At 48.0% G+C, this 20773-nt stretch overlaps 1 protein-coding gene across 8 annotated transcripts in view; it reads right to left on the reverse strand.

The window, feature by feature from the left end:
* Wdfy4 (WDFY family member 4) overlaps positions 1-20773 on the reverse strand; it is a 236893-nt gene that overhangs the window by 63308 nt on the left and 152812 nt on the right. For all 8 annotated transcript variants that reach the window (XM_087906241.1, XM_087906246.1, XM_087906242.1 and 5 more), the window contains 4 exons: positions 12340-12488; positions 6712-6832; positions 3746-3831; positions 2014-2076 (listed from right to left, as the gene is read on the reverse strand). In XM_087906241.1, the coding sequence (XP_087762367.1) occupies positions 2014-2076; positions 3746-3831; positions 6712-6832; positions 12340-12488 (419 nt within the window). The remainder of the gene's footprint in view (positions 1-2013; positions 2077-3745; positions 3832-6711; positions 6833-12339; positions 12489-20773) is intronic.

Genomic DNA, 20773 nt, shown 5'->3' on the forward strand with positions numbered 1-20773 from the left:
CATGCCACGTGCATCCTTCCCGCAGGCCCATATGCTTACAAGGCATCGCTCACCACTCTCCACCTCCTTTCCACATAGATGCTTTCACCTGCTGCTCTTGTCCACTTCCTTGGCTTGAAATACCGTTTACTCCAAATTACATCTCGTCAAGATCCCCGCCACCGCCCACCCCCGTTAAACTCGGAAGTTCGCATTTCTACATGGTGCCCCATGATCCCCTCCTGAAAGTGTGGCAGACATCTCTATATTCACGCACCCCAAACAATGCTGCTGATAGTCCGCACAGCCACGGAGCATTGGCTTGTCCCGGCTGCCCCCGGTGCGTTTTCCGGCCACTCAGGACTGAGTGCCCCCTCTCACCAACACCTCACACCTGTCATCAGATCCCGTCGTCTGTCCCTTCAGCCCCGTCTGCTGTCTGACCATTACCATCACCGCCCTGCTGGCTCTGACCAGCACTGAATGCTGGCTCTGACCAGCACTGATCCCCAGGTCACTGCAGCGGGCTCTGAACCAGTCTCTCCTTCTGTCCTTGACTGACTAGTTTCTTTTCCTGACCCAACTGCCAAGGTAATTCTTCTCAGACATAAACCAGGCCCCTCCTTCTTCTGTTGACCCTTAGCCCCCTTCCTCCCAGTTACTCATAAAATCACCCCCTCTCATGTTCCCTCCAGAACTTCAGAAACTCACCACTGAGCCTCTGTCTGGTCCCTGCAGCTCCCTGCATGCCAGTGCAGCAGCCTTTGCCAGACTAGCCAAGCTCCCTGTGCGGCTGCACTTTGTCTCCTAACTCCCAAAAGCTTCTTCCCAGTCCTCTGCATGACAGACCTGTCACTGACTATGTCTTAATTCAAGTTTATTTTTCTTATTAAACTTTCCCTCACCAGACCGTCTTTCAATTCCCAGACTAAGTTGAGATGTGTATCCTCCTCATGAGAATATAATAGTCTCAACAGTGTAAGAAAGTCTGGGGTTGTTTTGCTTGTCACTTGGTTGAGCACCAGACACCACATATCACAAATTATCAATATTTTGAGTGAATTGGTCAGACCCACCCATAGTTAATACAAACTCACTGAATACCCCTCCTGGGATGGCAACTTCCCTGCCCATACACACTTCTGGATAAAACTAGTCCCATCTTCCTAGTCTCACTGCCATCAGAAATAAAAACATCTGCGACCCTAGATTGGGCTCCCAAGGAGCTGGCCCCTGCAGAGAAGGTGCTAAGTTTGGGGAGAGAAACCAAACCATTGACCGGCAAGACGACCCACACAATAGGCTTTTAAGGTCCCATCTAATTCACACACCACTCATACTGAGTCTCCCTTATATCCAAAATGCTTAGAACCAGAAATGCTTGGATTTTGGATGTCTTGAATTTCGTATATTTGCATATACATAATAAGGTGTCTTGGGTCTGGGACGTAACCCTCACAGAGAAATTCCTATGACCTGTTAACAGTGTGTGCGACCCCCTTGTCAGCAGGTTCAATGGTTGTGTTGCATAGATCCTCTACACAAGGCCTGGAGACAATTTTACGCAATCTTTTCAGTGTACTTGACTGATTGTGACCCATTAGGTCGTCTGAGGTAACACACAGGTGTTTCTACTTATGACATCCCATTGGTGCTCACTGATTCAGATTTTGAAGAGTTTTGGACTTCCCAAACAAGTATGTTCAGACTTAACTGATTTAATTTCTGAACATGCAGAAACTCTCATGGCTGGTGCACACCCATTCCTGAGGGCCTGGTTCAGGCTGTGCTGGAGTTATCCCTTCTCCAGCAGGGGATGCGAGCTATCCAGGCCCGAGACTGTCAGGGCCTGTGCGGGTGGGACTCCAGGCCTTTTTGTAGAAGTTAAATTAAAATCAGGAATGTCAGGAATAATATTAAGGATGTATGCATATTGGAAAGAAATTTACAAACAAATGAGTGTACCCTTTGTATGGATCCTAAGTAGGAGAATAAGACAGAGCCAAGGCAGAGTGTACCCCAACCTGACATTACCTTAGGTTGAAGGGGTCCTCTGCGTTGCCTTTTCCTTTCAAGCTTGGTTGGAAAGTGCAAAAGCTAAACAAAAAAATATAAATAGTTTCGTGAGCAGAGACACTGCCCTCCCACCAGCTTACTACACACACACACACACACACACACACACACACACACACACACACGCATGCACGCCCGTCCGCCCATGTCCCTCCTCCCAGCCTGCCCTGCAGTCCTGATCACCAGGCCTCGGTGCCTCCAAGGCATCTGTTTGGCAGCCCCACAGGCCAGGTCCATTCATAGCAGTGACGGCAGGAAACAACAGCCACTGCATTACCACATCAAGGGGTATGAAGGTCCTTTTCAGGGCCTCACATTTCCATGACCAATTTGATATCTTCTTTCACACATTACTGTGTACCACTGTGGACTCTCGGCTAACATCTCAATCTTACAAACATACACCCGAAGACCCTGGGGAAAGACTTGGTTCTCAGGCTGCTACTATTGAACTGTTGATGAGACTTTGCGGAGGCGAGAAGAAATAAAGGCCTTTAGGTCGTTGTTGGGCCTGTGGGGTCCCAGATGCCTTCATTTACTCCTGTTTACTTCTCTGCCATGAAATGATGCCTTTGTCACATGCTGTTAGTATGGCACACTGTTTGACAAAAGGCCCGGAGTAATAAGGTCAACTAATCAGGTACTGGGACCTCCAACACGTGACACCAAATCAACCACCCTATTGTAAAATGGGGACCTCAAACACACCCTTAGTATGGCAGAGAAGAGATGTGTGAGGCTTCTAGAGAGCAGCAGGGAACCTTAGCTCATACCCAGCAGCTAGAGGAGCACATGAGACAACAAGCATCAAAAGTCTGCTCAAGCCAGCAGACAATGTGGGTTTTAGGAGGCAACTGATCCTAAGTGGGTAGCTCTGGCAGACACAAACCTGTGAGCCCGATTTCCTCGATTCCACTCCTGAGTCCTGGATATGGCAACCAGCCCTGGGGTTATAATGGCAACTAGCTCTGGGGTTATTTACCAGCCAGGATCACCAGAAGGACAAATCCAGAAGCTCCCCAGGTCAGAGATCAGAGGCCATCTGCTCCCTCACTCCTGTTTGCTCTGCTGGTGGCCAGGGCCCTACCCCTCTCTCTGCCTAGTTTCTCTGTGGCCCTGTCCATGCCTCTGTAAGCTCCCTAACAACAGAAATGGATAACTGTGTGCTAAGGATTCAGTCGCAGGCTGGCGTTGCTTAGACTGATTCATCTCTTTGGAGAAGAAAAGGAGCCGAACTGTGACAACGGGCTTCCGTTAGGAAAGATGCTTCAGCGTGCAAGTGTTTGGAGTTCTTTCCGGTTAAAATATGAAATTGGAATGACTAAAATTGGTAATTGAAATCCAAAAGAGAGATTAAGCCAAAAAAAAAAAAAGACTTGGAAAATTAGAAAATACAGCCAAAATGTTCTGGAAGGTCCATTACACAGCCACCGTCTTAAAGAACCTCTGTCGGCAAGACTTCTCCCCGGAGGCATTACCACCACGCTACCTCAGTCCACAGAGATGAGGCTCCTAGGCTTTTGTTTGCACTTTGTCTCAAAAGTCAGGAAGTTCTTACTTGTACCTCCCCTAAGTTCTGCTGGCTATGGGTTGGGAAGCCTTTTCCCAAGAATACGGCTGGGAAATCTCCATTTCTCTGCCCAGGGTTTAGGATTGGTTTCCTGGAAAGGAGAATGTGTCAGGATCTCACCTTTTGAAGGCTTTGCCCCGGTCGCTGTTGTAGAAGACGAGGAGCTTCGAGTCGCCATTTTGGAAAAAGACCTCCAGGGCGATGTCCTGTGCAGAGAAACTACGGTCACTACAAACGACCCCTGGAGCACAGGCGCTCGCGGAGGGCAGAGCAGCAGGCAGTTTGCCATGTGGGCTTCTGGGACAGGAAACCCTCTCTCCAGGTGGGAAGACCTTGATAGGGGGTGAGCGGGGCTCTGACGAATGGTGACGCCCGGGGCATGACCACAGAGTGCACCTTCTGATGGAGCAGGAAGTGGGGGCTTTCTTTGCAGTACGGGAAGAACAGACAGAGGGAGAGCATGCACAGTTGTGCCCTCAAGATGCATGACCTTTCTGTGTCATGGGCTTGGTTTCCGAAGGCAGGAATCAGCTCCACCAGAAACCCCGGAAGCTACTGAGGAGGGATGACGCTCCGTGTGAGCACCACTGTGTGCTCATCTGTCGCTATGCTACTTTGGGGCACTTCCCACACCCAGGGTGCTGAGTCATCCCGATGTGGTAACACAGTGTAATGCCTGATGAATGGACTCTACATGCTTCTCTTGCCTTTTCCTTTGACTGTTTCCTCTCCTTTCTCTGCCTCTCTTTCCTTTCCTTCTGTCCCAGGCTATGCATATAACACACTTGGAATAAGGGATAATGTAATGGATTATTAAAATGCTACAGGATCCCCGGCAGCTGCAGGCAGCAGAAATGCTGCAGGTCCCCAAGTGGTGGTAGGCAGGGGGCAGAGTCCCAAGAGCAGCCAGTCCCAGGCAGGGATGGTGCAGAAGACCACGTGGCAGGTCTCCGAAGGTGGCTGGTCTCTGGAGGCGAGCCATGTGGCGGCAGATGGATAGGCACACCATGCAGAGTGAGGGTTAGATATTTATTCAGGGGGTTATGGAGGGGAGAAGAGGAGAAGAGCAGAGAGGCAGAGAGAGAAAGGGAGGGAGAGAGAAAAGAGAGAGAGAGAGAGAGAGAGAGAGAGAGAGAGAGAGAGAGAGAGAGAGGAAAGAGAGAGGAAGGAGAGAAGGGAGAGACAGAAACTGCCTCTTGATGGAGATGGAAAAGAGAACTCAGGCTGGAAGCTGAAGATCAGCCTGCCTCAGTGGATGGGGGAGGGAGTGGGTGTGACTTGTCTCCTAAAGAGACAGAACAATCATTACAGATAACACAATGCCAGATATGAGCTGAGCCTCAGGGATGACAAGGCATCAGGGAGGGAGAACTCCCAGAGCTGGAGGGAAGTCCAGGGAGACTGAAGCCTGGACAGGGAGAGCCAAGGGCCAGACTTGGATCTAGGGTTGTGCATCCAGCAGCAAGCAGCACTTGCTTCTCCTAATGGTCAGCAAGCTCTCCCAGCAGGGGAGACATTTGTATGGGCACCTCCAAGACGTCTACCAAGACATATAAGAGTTCTACAAAGGGAAACGGAAATGACGAGAAGACAGAGGGGACAGCTTCCTCAGATCCTTAGAATGGCAGGCTCTAGCTCTCCTGGGAGAAGCTTCTCCATCAGCCACCCTGCCCTTGGAGACAGCCCTACCCTTGCTGAGGCCTTGGTGACACAGATGTTCCGCCACCTCTGAGTTCCACAACCATGCAGAAAACAACCATCTGGAAGCAATCACTGTTTCCTGGGATAGAGGAAACCCTCTGCTGGTAACACCTCCTATGGACATAAGCTGTGAGGCCAGCACAGAAATCCAGGAAAAGGTTCTGTGTGTCTGACACGTGCTTGGTGCTGTATGAGCAGGGTGGGAAAGGCGAGGCATGGCGGCCTACGCCTGGAGGGTGAGGTGCCCAGGAGAATTGACCAAGGGAGCTATACTGGGGATGAAGCCCAGGACCTTGCCTAGGATCTTCCTGGAGGGGACTCTTCCACACTCTGCCTCCTCACTTCCTCCTCTCCTTTGGAAAGAGCTCGGGGTCAGAAAAGATAGGAAGCAACTTCTTCAGGCAACAATGGAGGAAAGAGGACTTAATAGAGCCCTAGACCCTGGTCCACAGGTAGCTGCAACTCTAGAATTTACTCCCCTGAGAAGGCCTTCCAAACTTCAGCTTTAGGGAGGCTTTCATGAAGAATTAAAGTGTTCCACACACCCCAAATGAAGCCACAAATCCAAGGAGCCCTTAGTAGGTTCTTCCAAGTCAAATAGTGTTCCTCTTTGTCCTTGGTAACTATCCCAGAGCCCACAGAGTCCTCTCCTCCTAGCTGGTTTTCATCTCCCTGTGTCCTGAGGCTGCCTTGAAGGCCTTGGAGACAGCCCTACCCTTGCTGAGGCCATTGTGATACAGGTAAGTTGGTGTGTAGGCCACTGGGCTCCAAAGCTCTCTTCCTTCTACCCGTGCTGCATGAGATGATTCTAAACAGAATGTTCTAGGCAGAGTGTGGTGCAGGAGCTCATGTCTGAGTGCATTTTCTCATGGGAGCCTCCATCTGTGTTCAGAACACAGAAAGGCCTTGGAGTCAATGGGGAGGCTCTGGGAGGTGCATCGGAGGGGAAAGCCACCAGGTCCCTAAATCACTTGGTCTGGGACATAATGAGAAGCTCAGGGCTAGACAGGTTCTAGGGGAAGTCAGGAGAGGGGAGTGGTGACACGTGTTCAGGATCACCAGCTCTACGTGATGCCCCCAAATTCCTAAATCATCAATACATTTGTGTATCACAGGAAAGATGCCTATTCCTAGATGACCCAGCAGGCAAGCATAGCTCAGCAGTTAAAGGCCTGACTGGAGAGCCTGTAGAGGCTGCCCGAGCTCCAAGTTGGTTGGGGACCAGATGATGCCCAGGGAAATGATACTCATGGTTTCTTCACAAGAGTCCTGAGCTGTATATAGGAGCCAAGAGGAGTCACAGACAGGTATGATGATGCCCAGTTCACTTGTGATGAGCGACCCACCTCCTTAAACCCTGGGTGGGTCAGAGCCCCTCAGCTCACCTGCAGGAGAAAGCGGGCCTGCCGGAGCTCTCTGAGGTCACTGTAGGCATAGCGTTGGCAGGAGTAGTGGTCAGAGGACCTGTCTTTGCTGCACATATTGAAAATGAAGGGATCGCTGATGCTGAAAAGGGAAGGAGATACGTGGTGTTAGGCTCCTCCTACCCACTGCTGTCCACTGGAGGAGAGTGTAGTCCAGCCTACTGTTCTGTTGGCCTCTGCTGATCTGATGAGCCAAGTGCCAGAAATCCATTTTGTTCTGCTCTTGAAGAGTAAAGCGAGTGCCAGCCTCACTGGGGGAGTCATGTTGACCCAGGGTATGGGGGCTGGGTGTGTGAAAACAGCCCCTGTGTTCAGAAGTCTGCAAACTGGTTACACCGCATGGTTCTTTGGTACTTTGGATCCACTTCCCTCATCCTGCATCTTTAATGGCCCTGGAAGCTCTTCAGATGGACCACCCAATTGTCGAATATGTCTGTCTGAGACAGAGGTCCACTGAATTAGAAGATGCGGTGTAATCACTGGACAGAAGAACTAACAGGAAATGATTTGGTTTACAAGATCCAGCCTTGGTTGAAAGAAAGGAATACTTTCCAAATTCTCTGAAGCTGGGCCTTGGAGGGTCAACCAGCAGCCTACAAGAGATCAGAGCAGAGCCACATGTGACCTGAGTCCCACCTCCTGCAACAGGGAGGGGTGGCCTGTAGGGTCCAGAAGATAGAATGGGACCACATGAAATCTCAGGTGGCTTTCCATCCATCATTTATAGAGCAGTTCAGAATAAGCCTGCATCCTTGAAGGAAGTGGAGAGGGCAGAGAACCTAGGACCTTCCCGAATAATTGTTCCCAAAGAGGAGAAAAGTCTATGTTTCAGTGTTCCCAAAGAGGAGAAAAGTCTATGTTTCAGTCACTAGTGAACCTTAGTAGGGGAGTTTTCAGCACCCACACAGATGGTGTCTTGGGAAATAAAATTACCTCCTTTTACAGACACATCTACTTCTGAAAAGCTAAGTCATGTAGCCAGTATTTCATATTTATTTAGATTTTATTTCATCTTAAACTGTCTGTGCATCAGTTTGATGAAATTTCCAAAATTTTAAGATAAATGACACCTGGCCCCATACATCAGTGCCACAGAAATTCATACCCCGATCACAAGCCTAGAGAGGCCAGAGATGGAGATATGGAGGGGGGACTGTTTCGTCTCCTCCTGGTGTTGCCCCCTCCCCAGAAAGCCCATGAGGCTTCCATGCCACCATTCTGTAGCTGAGAGGAGTCAGACTGTCACAGACATGGTGGGGCTTTTTAGTCTAGTCAGTGGACCGGGTTCACTTTATGAAGAGCTTGTACTTTAATATTAGTTGAAGGTTCCCACAGGTTAGGGTAGAAGCCTGGACCCCCTGGGTAGCTCCTTATACAGACAGCATTGAAGATGCAAAGTCAGTCTCTTTGCAACCCCAACTAGCCCTTCTCAGAACAGCCTTCCTGGACCCTCTGCTCTGAGCCACAGCGCTGTGGGTTAATCAGAAAGAAAATGTGGTTGGGGTTTTGGAAGCCTTGGCCATGGAGTTTTAATTCAAAGTTGGGGCTGGCCGAGGCCCATTGTGCATGTCTAGTGCCATGACAGGGTCTAAGATGAGCTGTTTCTAAATATTTCTGACTTTCAAAGGGGCAACAGCGGTAAATCTAGCTCCCACCCTTGGCTTAAATCAAACAGCATCCAGGTCAAGGTCTGGTGGAAAGGACAACCACTACTCTTGTTTGTGCCCCCACAGCCCCTGCTAGGAGAGCCACAGAAACCCCCTCTACACCTTAGGTCCTCCACAGAACTGGCCAGCATCTCCTGCGCAGGCAGAGACAGAGGCCTTGCTCTTGGCTTCTGTTCCCTCATCTTCCCCTGAAACCCTATGCATGTTTGCTAAGTGACTGCCATGCTCCCCAGTTCCACAGTCCTTCCCCATTCAGGGTTTACTTTGGTCTGAGATGAGTCTCCCCTGAGCGTGAGCCATAGTGCTCTCCAGTTATAAACCTGGAAGCTGTTTGTCAGAGGTGTTGCTTCCCCGAGGTGACATTCTGTTACTATATTCAAACCCAGGTCCCCTTGACTCGTAAACCCAAGCTCAAGCGACAGTGTCCTTGGAGGCAGAAAGACTGGCCTCAGAGTTTTCCCAGCCCTCTTCCATTCACATCTCTCTCCTTTCAGCTACCCCAAGCTACAGATTCCACCACTGACCTGTGAACACGGGAAGTCTGAGGGAAAATGTACTGGAATATGGGAAGGGCTTTTGGGAGAAAAGAAACAGTCGTATTTCTCATGCTTTTAGAAACTACAATAACCCTACAGAACAGAATCAGCAGTTGTGAAATCTCAGAGAAGCTAACATTCCATTAATATTAATATCCATTGTTGACTTCACGGATAGAAGTTCCCACTGAAGTCCATCAGAGCCAGGATTCACACACGTGCCACTGGGTGTTTGGGATAACAAATCACCTTACACATCATGCTAATTAAACCAGTACTCAGATGTGTAAGGTAAACGGGTCCTGCTCATCGAGAGGTGGACCTGTACAGATCGTAGGATGCTGTTCAGAGTTCTGCTTCCAGGCAGCCATCTTGGCTCATGACACTGTCTAGAGTGACCTTGGTAAATTTTTAAAAGCTCCAGCAGTAGGGAAATTTACTACGTCAGGAAAATGATAGTCACAACAGTGAGTACCTGGACTTTGGCAGCTGAGGTAAGTTTCAAAGTAAAATACACTTCGGTTTGCTCCTATGTGAAGTCACTCAATTTTGTCAGAATGGTACTTGAAGTTTATGGCTGGAATCTTTGGGGATCATAGACTCTCCAGGGGCCTCACTTCTTTGTGTCTGTGGAGCTACCAAGCACGAGGTGTTCAGTAAATTTGCGGAATTGAATTTAACAGAGAAGTGATGCCCAATATTGCCTGTGGACATGGAAGGGGGATCAGGTTTAATATCTGACCACTAAGGAAGGTTCTAGTGGATGCCAGCGTTATCGGGTAGAATCGTGACTTCCTAACGGGATATGTTTATGTCAGAATGTGACTTTATTTGAAAATGGAACATTTATAGAAGTCATCAACTTAAATAAATGGATTGGGCCCTAATTCAAGACAACTGGTGACTTCATGAAAGGGGAGAATGGACACACAAGGAAGATGATGGGAAAGACAGCCATGTAGCTGGTGAGCAATGTCTGTGTATAGCTAAGGAATTCCAAGGATTGCCCAGACTCCGGAAGCCAAGGGGAAAGGAAGGTTTCTTCCCATGAGCAGTTGAGAAAGTGGCTTCCTGCTAGCACCTTAGTCCATCCTTTTGGCTTGTAAGGCTGTGTAACTATAAAAAATCTTGTTATTTTAGACCACCTAATTCTTGACAACCCTAATGAACTAAGACAGAGCTTCCCAGTGTAACTAACATGCCTAAGTCCAGTGGCGGGGCACTCATGATGTTCTTGGGTTTGACTGGGGATATTTTTACGGTGCATCAGCGAGCCTCTTCCAAGGCCTAATGCTCAGCTGTGCTCAACTTGATGGCTTTTAGAGAAGCATTTCAGTGCTGGCCCAGCTTTATTTTTAACAGGCTTATTTATGTATCTTCCTTAGTCTCCATGGTCAAAATAAGGCCTAATCCCCATTGATCTGACATGATCTGTGAGCCTGGCAGGGAAAGCTGCCTCTTTAGTAGGGCCAGCACTTTCTCAGGCCACAGACGAGACCAGGGGTAGGCGGGGGGGGGGGGGGGTGCGATTGTCTGATTAACAAACATTTCCTAGGAGTCACTAAAAATACCCAGGCAATTCCCTGGAGATACCCCAAGGTAGTCAATCGTTTCCACTCTCCCTGTATTCTAGAAAAGTACTGTTCGAGACAAGGAAGTCACTCTTGCCACACAAATCAAATCCCCGACCGCTGGGTTTCCATTGCGAATACGGGGATAAACAACTTGATGCTTAAAACAAAGCTTAGCTGGTCAATAGGCTCTTAGCTAAGGCTAGTTCAATCTAAGCTCAGGTGAAACGTGACGCGATGGGCTGCGCATGTCACTTCATGGGCATGCTAAGCAACTAGAAAGAACAGAGAGCTTCCATCCGCTTACAAAGACCAGCCTGCAGACCCACTGCTGGTATTGATCAGTATCCATAAAACATGAGCAAGAAGATGGGATAAGTGTGCCAAGTATTAATTATACTCCTCCAGCTTTGGAAAATCATCAAAGACTCGCAGCAATAGGAGAAGCTTCAGTATGAATAAAAGATGGAAATTAACGGAGAGGGCTGGTCAGCAAGGATAACAAAGCAAATTTCAGCCCTAATCTAAATCAGGTGGGCTTGCACGCAGTCTTCTGCATATCCTTTAACCTTCCTGACATATCCTTCCTGACTCAAACTGGAGATCATGACCACTGGGAGTTCAGATTCTTACTGTGGAGAGGTCAATACTGAATTCTTTGCCAACATCCGAAAACAATGGTTTTCAAAGTATGGTCCCCTGTGACTAGTTGAATCAGTCTACGCTAGGAGCTGGCAAAGTTTCAGCTTCTACCATCTATTGAATTAGAAACTAGAGACAGGGCAGAGTCCAGAAGTCTATGTTCGAATGATCGCGTCAGGTGACTCTGGAGTAAGCCACTTTGAAAGTAACTGGTCACTATGCTAAGAAGTTACTTGGACACCATTGTAAACCACGTTGAAAAACAAAACAAAAAACTTCTCCATCCATTAAAAGCAAGGGCCACAGGAAGACACAGTTTGTCAACTTGCACTATCAGTTTGAATTCGAGGGGCTGTCCTTTCATGAGCACAGAATGGCCAGTAGGGGCTAGTTGAATCCCAAAAGACCAAACATTTGTCACTACAAAAGGGCCTTAGGATTTCCTGCTGGTGATGTCCTACCAGCTGGGGTAAAATGGGAGACTCCAGTTCCTTTCCTTATTTGGTTGTTTTGTCGTGTTCTCTCAAGATAGGATTCCCACTTGTAGCCCTTGCTGGCCTCAAACTTGGGATCTTCCTGCCTCAGGCTCCTGAGTATTGGGATACTATATGTGCCACCTGATCTGTATGATGGCTTAAAAGTCCTTTCCAAGGCTCACCCATTGTTAGATCTTAGTCACACCCTCAGGCAGTACTCCCTTATTACACCAGAGCCAATATGTCTCCCAAGTATGGTCACGTGAACATGCCTGTCCCATGTATGTTTTGTTCCAGAGTGACAGTGTGCTCAAGCTCTTTGCAAGAAGCTTGTCTGTGCTGTCTACAGCACTTGAATGTCTCTGCATGCAGGGCCAGCAGCACTGTCTCATAGAGAATGACGGGAAGCCAGCCAGTTGTTGCATGTGTAACCTGATGTCATTAAAGTCTTTTTATCTAAATATCCTGGGGGAAGGTCCCCAAGTGCTATGACATATTTCCAGGAAGGGGAGACACAGGAACTGCCATGCAACATGTTACCCAGTCCAGAAGCTGGCTTTGGGGAGCCATAGCCGTGGGTTCTAAGCCCTCAGTAAACAGTTGGAAGAGGAAGAGGAAGAGGAAGAGGAAGAGGAAGAGAGGGAACTGGAAGGAGACAGGGCTGGGAGGAAGCTGCTGGGGAAAGCAGAGAACTCACTTGGATAAGCAGTGGCGGGTGCAATAGACATCGCCTGTGGGAGACAGGGTAAAGTTCTCACAGATGTAGAAGTGCTGCTGGCCAAAGAGCAGGATCCCTTCTGAGACCAGGTGGCCCTGCACAATCACCAGGGGGACCTTCTGTGATACCTGGAGGGAGAGAGTGTGCAAGAATCAGACTGGATGCATGTGAAACACGCCTATGAATTTTATGAAGAACAGGGGGACAGTCACCAGTCACTCTCAGGACATGTGGAGGTGACAGTAATACTGGCGTGCAAGAACGACAATCTATACCATCCCAGTCACAACCCATGTGCTTCGTTTATACTAAATACCCTGTGTCGCTTCTAATCCACTCAGTGACACAACCACGCTAATCATGCCACCTGGGTGACATCTAATCCCAGCACTCGAGAGGCTGATGTATCTCTGTAAGCTTGAGGGCAGCATGGTCTACAAAGCAACTTCCAGGACAGTCAGGGCTGTTACACAGAGAAACCCTGTCTCAAAAAACGAATATATATTTTAATTATACCATTTCTCCCTTCCTTTTCCTTCCTCTAAGCCCTCCCATATGCCTCTCCTTGCTCTCTTTAAAACTCAAGACCTCTTTTGTCATTAATTGTTGTTACATAGAATGTACATGTATATAAATACATATATTGTATGTATTTACATACATGTCTATATATACATACATGTATACACACACATTCTTAAATACAATCTGTTCAGTCTGTGTAATGTTACTTGTGTGTTTTCAGGGCTTACCATTTGGTTTTGGATAAGCAGTTGGTGTGCTCTTCCCTGGGGAAGACAATTTCTCCTGCTCTCAGAATTCCTTACCCATTACTCTGGCCCCTCTTCTGCAATGTTCCCTGAGCCTTACACTGGGGAGTGTTTTGTAGATGTATCTGTTGGGACTTACTGCTATAATCCTAAGCATGCCCAAGTCCTTTCTCTTATATTAAGCTCCCTAACAAACAAAACATTCCCCAGTTCATAATGAGGCAAGTTTGACTGGGGACAAGCAATTGTCTAGGGACCCTCTGGTACTAGCCAATGAGTAGCTGAGCCAGGAATAGAACCCAGGGATGGCCAAAATCAAGTACAAGCCTGGTACTGCTGCCTCTGCAAAGCCAAGGCAAGTGTGAGTTCAGGATGTTCAGCGTCTACACAGAGGCTTGCTCCTGGACCACAGTTCATACTCCTTCACTGACCGAGAGCACTTGGGGCAGGGCACATCCCTTCCCAGTGACAACTTGCCACTAGCAACAGGTAGTCACGAGGCAGGGCCCCTTTGCCTCAGTTCCGAGTCACTGCTTGGGTGTGATCGGCTGAGACCACTGCATCACAGCTGTTCTAGGCCAGTCCTGACTTCCACACTCCAAAAGCCTTCCCGAGAACATATGCACATGGAGATCCTAGGGATTCTGACTTGTGACAATGACTCAGAGTCCAGCATGACTGAATGATGAATAAAACCCAAAGGGACTAAGAGTAAGGCCAAAGCTAGCATTTCTCCAAGTATTTCCATCCTTTCAAACGTAGAGCTGACAGGTAGGGGTGGCACACACTGGCAATGCTGACTTTGAGGAATGAAGGGGAAAGCGTGTCTGGGAGACGTTAACACAAAGACTGAATGTGGCATCTACCTGGAAATGCCAGTGCTAAATTCTGACACAGAGAAGGCATGTAGGGGGGCGGGGTGTGGATCTAAAGGCTGAAAGCAGCATGCACCTGTATTCCTAGCTACTTGGGAAGCTGAAGCAGGAGGAATAGTTGTTTGAAGCCAACCTGGACTACAAATGAGACCCCCATCTCTAAAAGGAAATACGTAGAAGTCTTGCCACAATCACCAGCGCTGTGGTTTGTTCCAGCAAAACCAATGTTGAGGTCAGTTCCCCAAAGTCACAGCCATTGGGGCCATTGGGAAAGACACTTGGAGCTTCACAGTAGTTCCAATCAAATTATTGTTTGTTTGGTGTCTCATCTTACAGAGTTTGCGGAGACTGGAGGGGAACCTGGCCAGGAATCAGGGAATGGCTGGGCCTCCCAACAGTCTTCTGAATGAAAGTCAAGCTTTTTTTTTCACACTGCTCTGGTCTTGACATAAGCACCCCGTTTCCACGGTTACCTTGTTACGGCTAGTCTTTCCCCTGAGCAGCCCCCGTGGAGCGCCTTCCTAACGGCCTCGTGGAGACATGTCTGGCTTTCAGTAATAGGGACGGACTATTCCAGCGCAGCTTGCTTTCAAATATTTGGCGTTTGCAGAGCTGTGCCAGCCTCCCTCACGCTGCATGGGTCTCTTTGAACTGACAGGTGCGTCTGAGGGACAAAGTTCTGGAAGCCAGGCAGGAGGCCGGGGTAGAGGGTGCTTTATCCTCACAGCTGTTGCCAATGACTCCCGTGCAAAGTGGCACGAGATTGCTAGCGTTGTAAGCAGGCACTACAACCTGAATCCAGTTTGACTGTATCTCCCAAGGACTCAAAGTCTACAGCCCATAGTGAAGCAGGAGGGTGGAGAGGAGGGGCTCTGTGGACATGGTTGCTAGTGCATCATTAACTGCATCAGGATGGAATCTCTAAGAGTGCTGACTTTAAAAGAAAAAGATCAGAAGATTTGCGTTCACACAGACTCCCTGTATCTTGTCACACAATACCCTGTTTCACCCGAGACTATGCCATCCATATGGACCCTCGGCCATCCAGACCCAAAGCCTAAAGAAACCTCTTTTCCTTATAAAATAACCAAGTCTCAAGTCTTTTAGCATAGCATCACAACACATACTGATAATGAAGATTTATGCTAGGTTGTTTAAACTTTTTTTTTCCCGTGTCTTTTACAGGTGAAATTCAGAGATACCACCTTCAAGTTTATAAGGTGGTATGTGAAGTCACAATGCCAACATTGGCACAGGCACCCCCAGAACCTCTACTCTCCCCAGGCTTCACCCCCTTATTAAAGCCTTCACAGTTCCTGCAGTGAGGTTTTGGAGCACATGCCACGATCTGATCGGATGCTTCCCTTTGGGGAGGCTTAAGTAACAACCAGAATAAACCAAACCACAAGAAAAATGTCTAAAGAGAGCTGGGTTAATAGCTTAAAAATTGATTCTGTTGGAAAAGAAATGGCACTTTAAAAACTAGAAGATGAGCCCAGTGAACTATTACCTGCTCTTCCATTTAAATTAGCCCAGAGAGGGCTCCATTCGTGTTTACCCACGACTAAGAAATCCCTCATGCCTCGATGCTATTGATCATTTGAGAGAGGGGAACTTTTGTTTCTCCAGAAGAACTTTTTAAAGAGCTGCTAGACGATGTATGGTCATTCCCAGCAGGTGGATAACTGAGAAAGTAAAAACACCTCCATTTGCAGACGATGGACAACAGGTTGTCCGGAAAACCAAAAAGGTTGGAGACGGAATGTGAGTCAGAGTCACTGGGTAGCAGCTCACCAGTGCACGTGGCCCAAAGTAAGGCTTCGTCTTGGGGTACATCTAAGAAAGCGCAAGGACAGCTAGGCATTTCTGGAAGCTGTGTGTGGCAGCATTAGTCTGTAATCTAGTGCAGCATTCATGTTCATAGGTGGAGAAACTGAGACCCATAGAGGCCACTGGGGCCAAGGAGCCAACAAAGGAACTGCCCGATTTGTTTATTCTCTCTTCTATTTGTGATCTGGTGAACGATATACCCCCACCCCGTCTTGTGTCCTCAGTACATGCTATTAGGACTAGGAAACAGATTGGGTACAGCTATTGCTTGGTAATCGTGGGGATGATTCCAGAACCTCTGTCCACTGCTACCAAATTCCACAGATACTCAAGTACCTTTTATCTCTCCTATTGCTTTAAATCATCTCTAGATGATTTTCAATACTTAATATAATGCCAGCATTGTCTACACTGTTGTTAGTCAAGTCGGGGTTGGAGCCTGCAAGATCTCAGAACAGACACAATGCTTCGGAGATAGTTTTTGATTCACAGGTGGTTGCCTCCATCGATTTCGCATTTGGAAGCACGAGAGTTTGGTTATATACTTAATTTGAAAAAAAAAAAAGATTGTTGAGAAAAACTAAAACTATGAAAAAGGAGACAGACTGCGAAAGCCTTATTTGTGCTGACTCACATAAACTCCGGCTCTTACATTTTCCCCATGGATCACAATTACCTAGAGCACCAGTCACACTAATGAGGAGAGAAAAGAGTTCTACGGCAATGTGGAGCTTCTGCTTGTCTGCCTGTGTCAATACAGCAGCGATGCCATGCTGGGCCTTTTTACAGGAGTGCTTCTCTCTGAGACAAGGAGCAGGGATGCCCCCTGCCTGCCTGGCTGTGCCACTTCTACCATAAACAGTCAAGCCTCCCTCCTTTCGCTGCGGCACCCGGTGGAAGGACAGGGATTTTGACACTGTATGCCTGCTCCGGCATAATGTAAACATAACACAAGTCCCAAAGACAGTTCAAGGCACAGTGTCCACCACTGTCGTCGCTAATGATACGTTTGTTGACACTTGATTGGTGGTGTGTGGGAGTGTGTCTAGCCTGGATCTCTGAGTACTATAACCCTGGATTGAGGGTTTTGGAAATTGTTACTGTTGACATCTGAAATATTACAAAGGCCGGTGTGCTCGAGGCTTGGCGGCCAGTGGGTTGATGGGATACCTGAGAGGCGACGGAGTCAGGAGAGTCTGGCCTAGTCCATGCCTTATTGAGATGGGAGCCCTAGATGGAGAACGGAAGTAACTTTGGGCCTCCCCCGGAAGAGAATGACTTTCTCTGGTTGCTCAGGTTTTCTCTCTGCTTCCTGGTAACTGAATGGGGAACAATCATTCCCATATGCTCCAGCCACCATGATGTTCTCCGTCTCAGACCCAAAGCAGCAGGGCCAGAGCCTGTGAACTCTGAAACTGTGAGCTGAGCTGCTTTCCTCAAGTGTTCCGTCACAGTGGCAAAGACAGATGTTTATCAAGAGTTGCCAAAGCTGCCACACAAATGTCATGGTCCCAAGCTGCATCTCAGTTAAGCAGGTGCAGCATTGGGTCTTAGAAATAGCATTTTGAGAACACGCCTAGAAAATTCTGGTACAGATGACCTGAAGAGCACACCCTGACATGCAGAGAGCGCCAAGAACTCCTGCTATGTGGAGAAATGCTGTTTCATCTGATTTAAGCATGCTGCTTGGAACACACTCATCTCTTTTCTCCTTCATTCATTTACTCCGGCACAACATATTAGCAAGTACCCACCCACTGGAGATGCAAAGGAATTGAATCACGCCTACAAGACGTGTGTGGACTGAGGCTGCTGGACAGCAATGGTGGGAAAGAACAGGCTTTGAAAGTACAGTGAGGGGGATCCTTCACAAGCTGCATGGGAGAACAATTCACAAGGAGGTGAGTTAGGGATTGGAAAGGGGTGTGTGTGTGTGTGTGTGTGTGTGTGTGTGTGTGTAGGTAGGTAGGTAGCACTGTTGTGCAATTAGGTAAAAGGTCAACCGCGTACATGCATGTGTGTGCATGTATGTATGTATGTACATGTGTGCATGTATGTGAATTTATGCACGTACAGAAATGAGTTATGGGTCAACTCAAGGGTCGCCTTGTGTAAAAAATATGTCACAGAGAGCTTCAGGAGGCATTAATCTGAATGACATGGGCAGTTATGCTTTTTACCAAGTCCTGGTGATTCAGCGAAACAGGAAGTTTGGAAACAACCAAGTTATTACTCTTGCTAACATCCTGCAAGCAATTTTAGTTAAAGATACAGGGGAAGAGCATATGAGATGCGCTGTCGAGAGCAAAAATATCTCACTTTGAGCTGGCTACGAAGGTCAAAATCACATTTTACAATGAGTTTGTATGAAAAAAAATCAGTTATTTATTTTGTCATGTAATCAAAGAGAATAACAAACAGCAAAAAGAAGTCAGCATTATAGGTCTGAGTCTGGATGGATCCAGAAGCTGCATGGAAGGACATGAGATACTATCCCAGAATGGAGTGACTGAGGGGCCCACAATTAACATGCATTAACTCCACCACACAAACACAGACAAATGGAGATGATTGCAGGGAAATGTGCTGTGGTTCTGGGAATCATTAATCAATGATGCAAAGGCAGCGCTGAGTAACAAAGTAATTACCTTCCCAGGTATCGCTGGAGGCAACGAGGGCTCAGTTGATCACACAAGGAAATGAATTCTGCTGAAGCTACCCTGGAGTTCCAGGGCTGTGCCTTGGCTTCCCTGCATCCAAAACAGATGTACAATTCCAAAGGTCTCAGCAAAGACAGACTAGGTTTCTTGAGGTTACGCACGGGGCCTCTAGAGCTAAGAATAAAGGCTCTCCAGACAGCAGAAGGAAGGAAAAATGAGGATTCTGAGGGGCAAACATGGACACCCTGCCTTGACCTTTCCTGGGGCATTTAGAGATTTAGAAAATGTGGGAGATCCAGTGTCTTGTGAGGACAGGGATTTATCTTCTTTATATTTGCTTGAGTGTGTTCATATTTCGAAGAATCCTGCCCCCATTCATTTCTCATGAAACTATAGTTCCATGCTTGACAAAAGCAATGGTGGACCAAGAATAATATCACAGTGGACCGGGCATAAGACCATGAAAAAGCAGAAATAAGGTCATCATACACAACGCATGGTAGACTAGAGATGAAGTCACAATATACCAGTCATTAGGCCATGGTGGATTAGGGATAAGACCATGGTAGACCAGGGATGAGGTCGTCATAGAGCAGGGCTAAGGCCACCATGAACCAGGAACGACGGATGTCCTGGAGACCAGGAATGTGACCCATGCAGCAGGACTGGGCACATGCTTAGCATTTTGAGTCCTAGCAGTGGAGCTGGGTTGGTGGTGACTTAGACACCTGTCCACCCCATGTTAACATGAAAAGACTATACAGGAAATACCCAAAACCTAAAGTACTATCTCTAGGCTGTATGTGGGAAAGCTACTGAAGGATCAAATGAGGACAATTTATGTCACTTGCCCAATACAGAGACTCGGAAGACATTAGAGAGAGGAGAAAAATGACATGAATCAGAAGCAAAGAGCAGGAGGTGTGGTGATGAACTCGTAGACGTAAGACAGCATGCATCTGGGTGGCAGTTGTGTGAGGAGTAGAGCCAGCCCCAGAGCAGGCACCACCACCTGCTCAGCTCCGCCCAGCTCAGCTCAGCTCCGCCCAGCTCAGCTCCGCCCATGTCCCTGGTTTAGAGCAGTCTCCTCCCTCCGAACCTAGGTTTGCAGCCCCACATGTGTACCTGGGGCCTCTTTCCTCACATTCCTTCCTGCCTCAGTCTCTAAATCCAAAGGCCCCCTTAGTTTTACCACCTGTCGGTCCAGACTCCAACCTCAGTAAGTTTCTTCTTTCTCAGAAAAAGACACATTTTATGGAATGTTTTCAAGCTTTGAGAGGCCCCATTCCAGCGGGCCAAAGCATCCTTGGGTCCCACCCTGTCCTTTAATGCATTTTCCACCATCTTGGCAAGACAAAAAGATCCATTCGGACTCTTTCTTTTGGATGCCTACTAAGCGTGTTCTCCACAGCATGTTCCTAATACCATTCCTTGGCTCATGAGATCATCCATCTGAACAGGCATTCCTGCTTCATAGATCTCTTGACATATACTTTTTCCTATCCTCGGGAGAAGTTCCATGAAGGATCAAAGTGCCTGAGCTTGTTGGTGGTGAAAGCAGAGAAGTGAGGCTGGGACTCAAAGGGCTCTATACACAGCCTTGAGTGTATTGTCCACCCAGGACTCCCACACTGACCTGCTTCTCCAGTGACCTGGGTGGACATGGAGGGAGGGGTGCTAAGCCCTTCCCTGCTTCTGCTGGTTACCCGAGACTAGAAGCATCAAGAACAAATAATTCAACACAAACCCAAGCATGGCCAATATAAGCGACACTTGCAAAATCCCACTATCCAGCCAGGTGGAAAATCCTCTGGTACAAAAGTCTGCTTCTGGTTCCAGGTTGTTGGTACTGTATTCCTTCCCCCCCCCCCCCCCCCCACACACACACTGCCTTGCCTGCAGGCACAGGGACGGGGACACTAAGTAGGAGCTTGCAGTTTCAGCCCCCTCCCCCCACACACATTTCTTTATACCCCTGCTGGGATTCAAACACTCTTATTTGCACATCCTGAGGACCCCTGCTGTGGCAGCCCGAGCACTGCCACAGCTTCCAGCTGTGTAACAAGGAAACTAAAGAAGACTGAAGCTTAAGTAAAACCCCAGGAAGGATGAAGTCCCTGCTGTTTGCCTTGCCTCTGTGTGGGAAAGGCAGCCTCCTGTGTGTTCTATATCCTTGTATATCCAAACGAGACCCCAAGAAAAACGCTGTCACTGGGTGGTGGATATGCCTGAGAAAGCCGTACAATCTACAAAAACAAGACTCTCAGACACAGGGAAC

The sequence above is a fragment of the Myodes glareolus genome, chromosome 5, assembly GCF_982192425.1.
Source record: "Myodes glareolus chromosome 5, mMyoGla1.1, whole genome shotgun sequence".
Lineage (NCBI taxonomy): Eukaryota > Metazoa > Chordata > Mammalia > Rodentia > Cricetidae > Myodes > Myodes glareolus.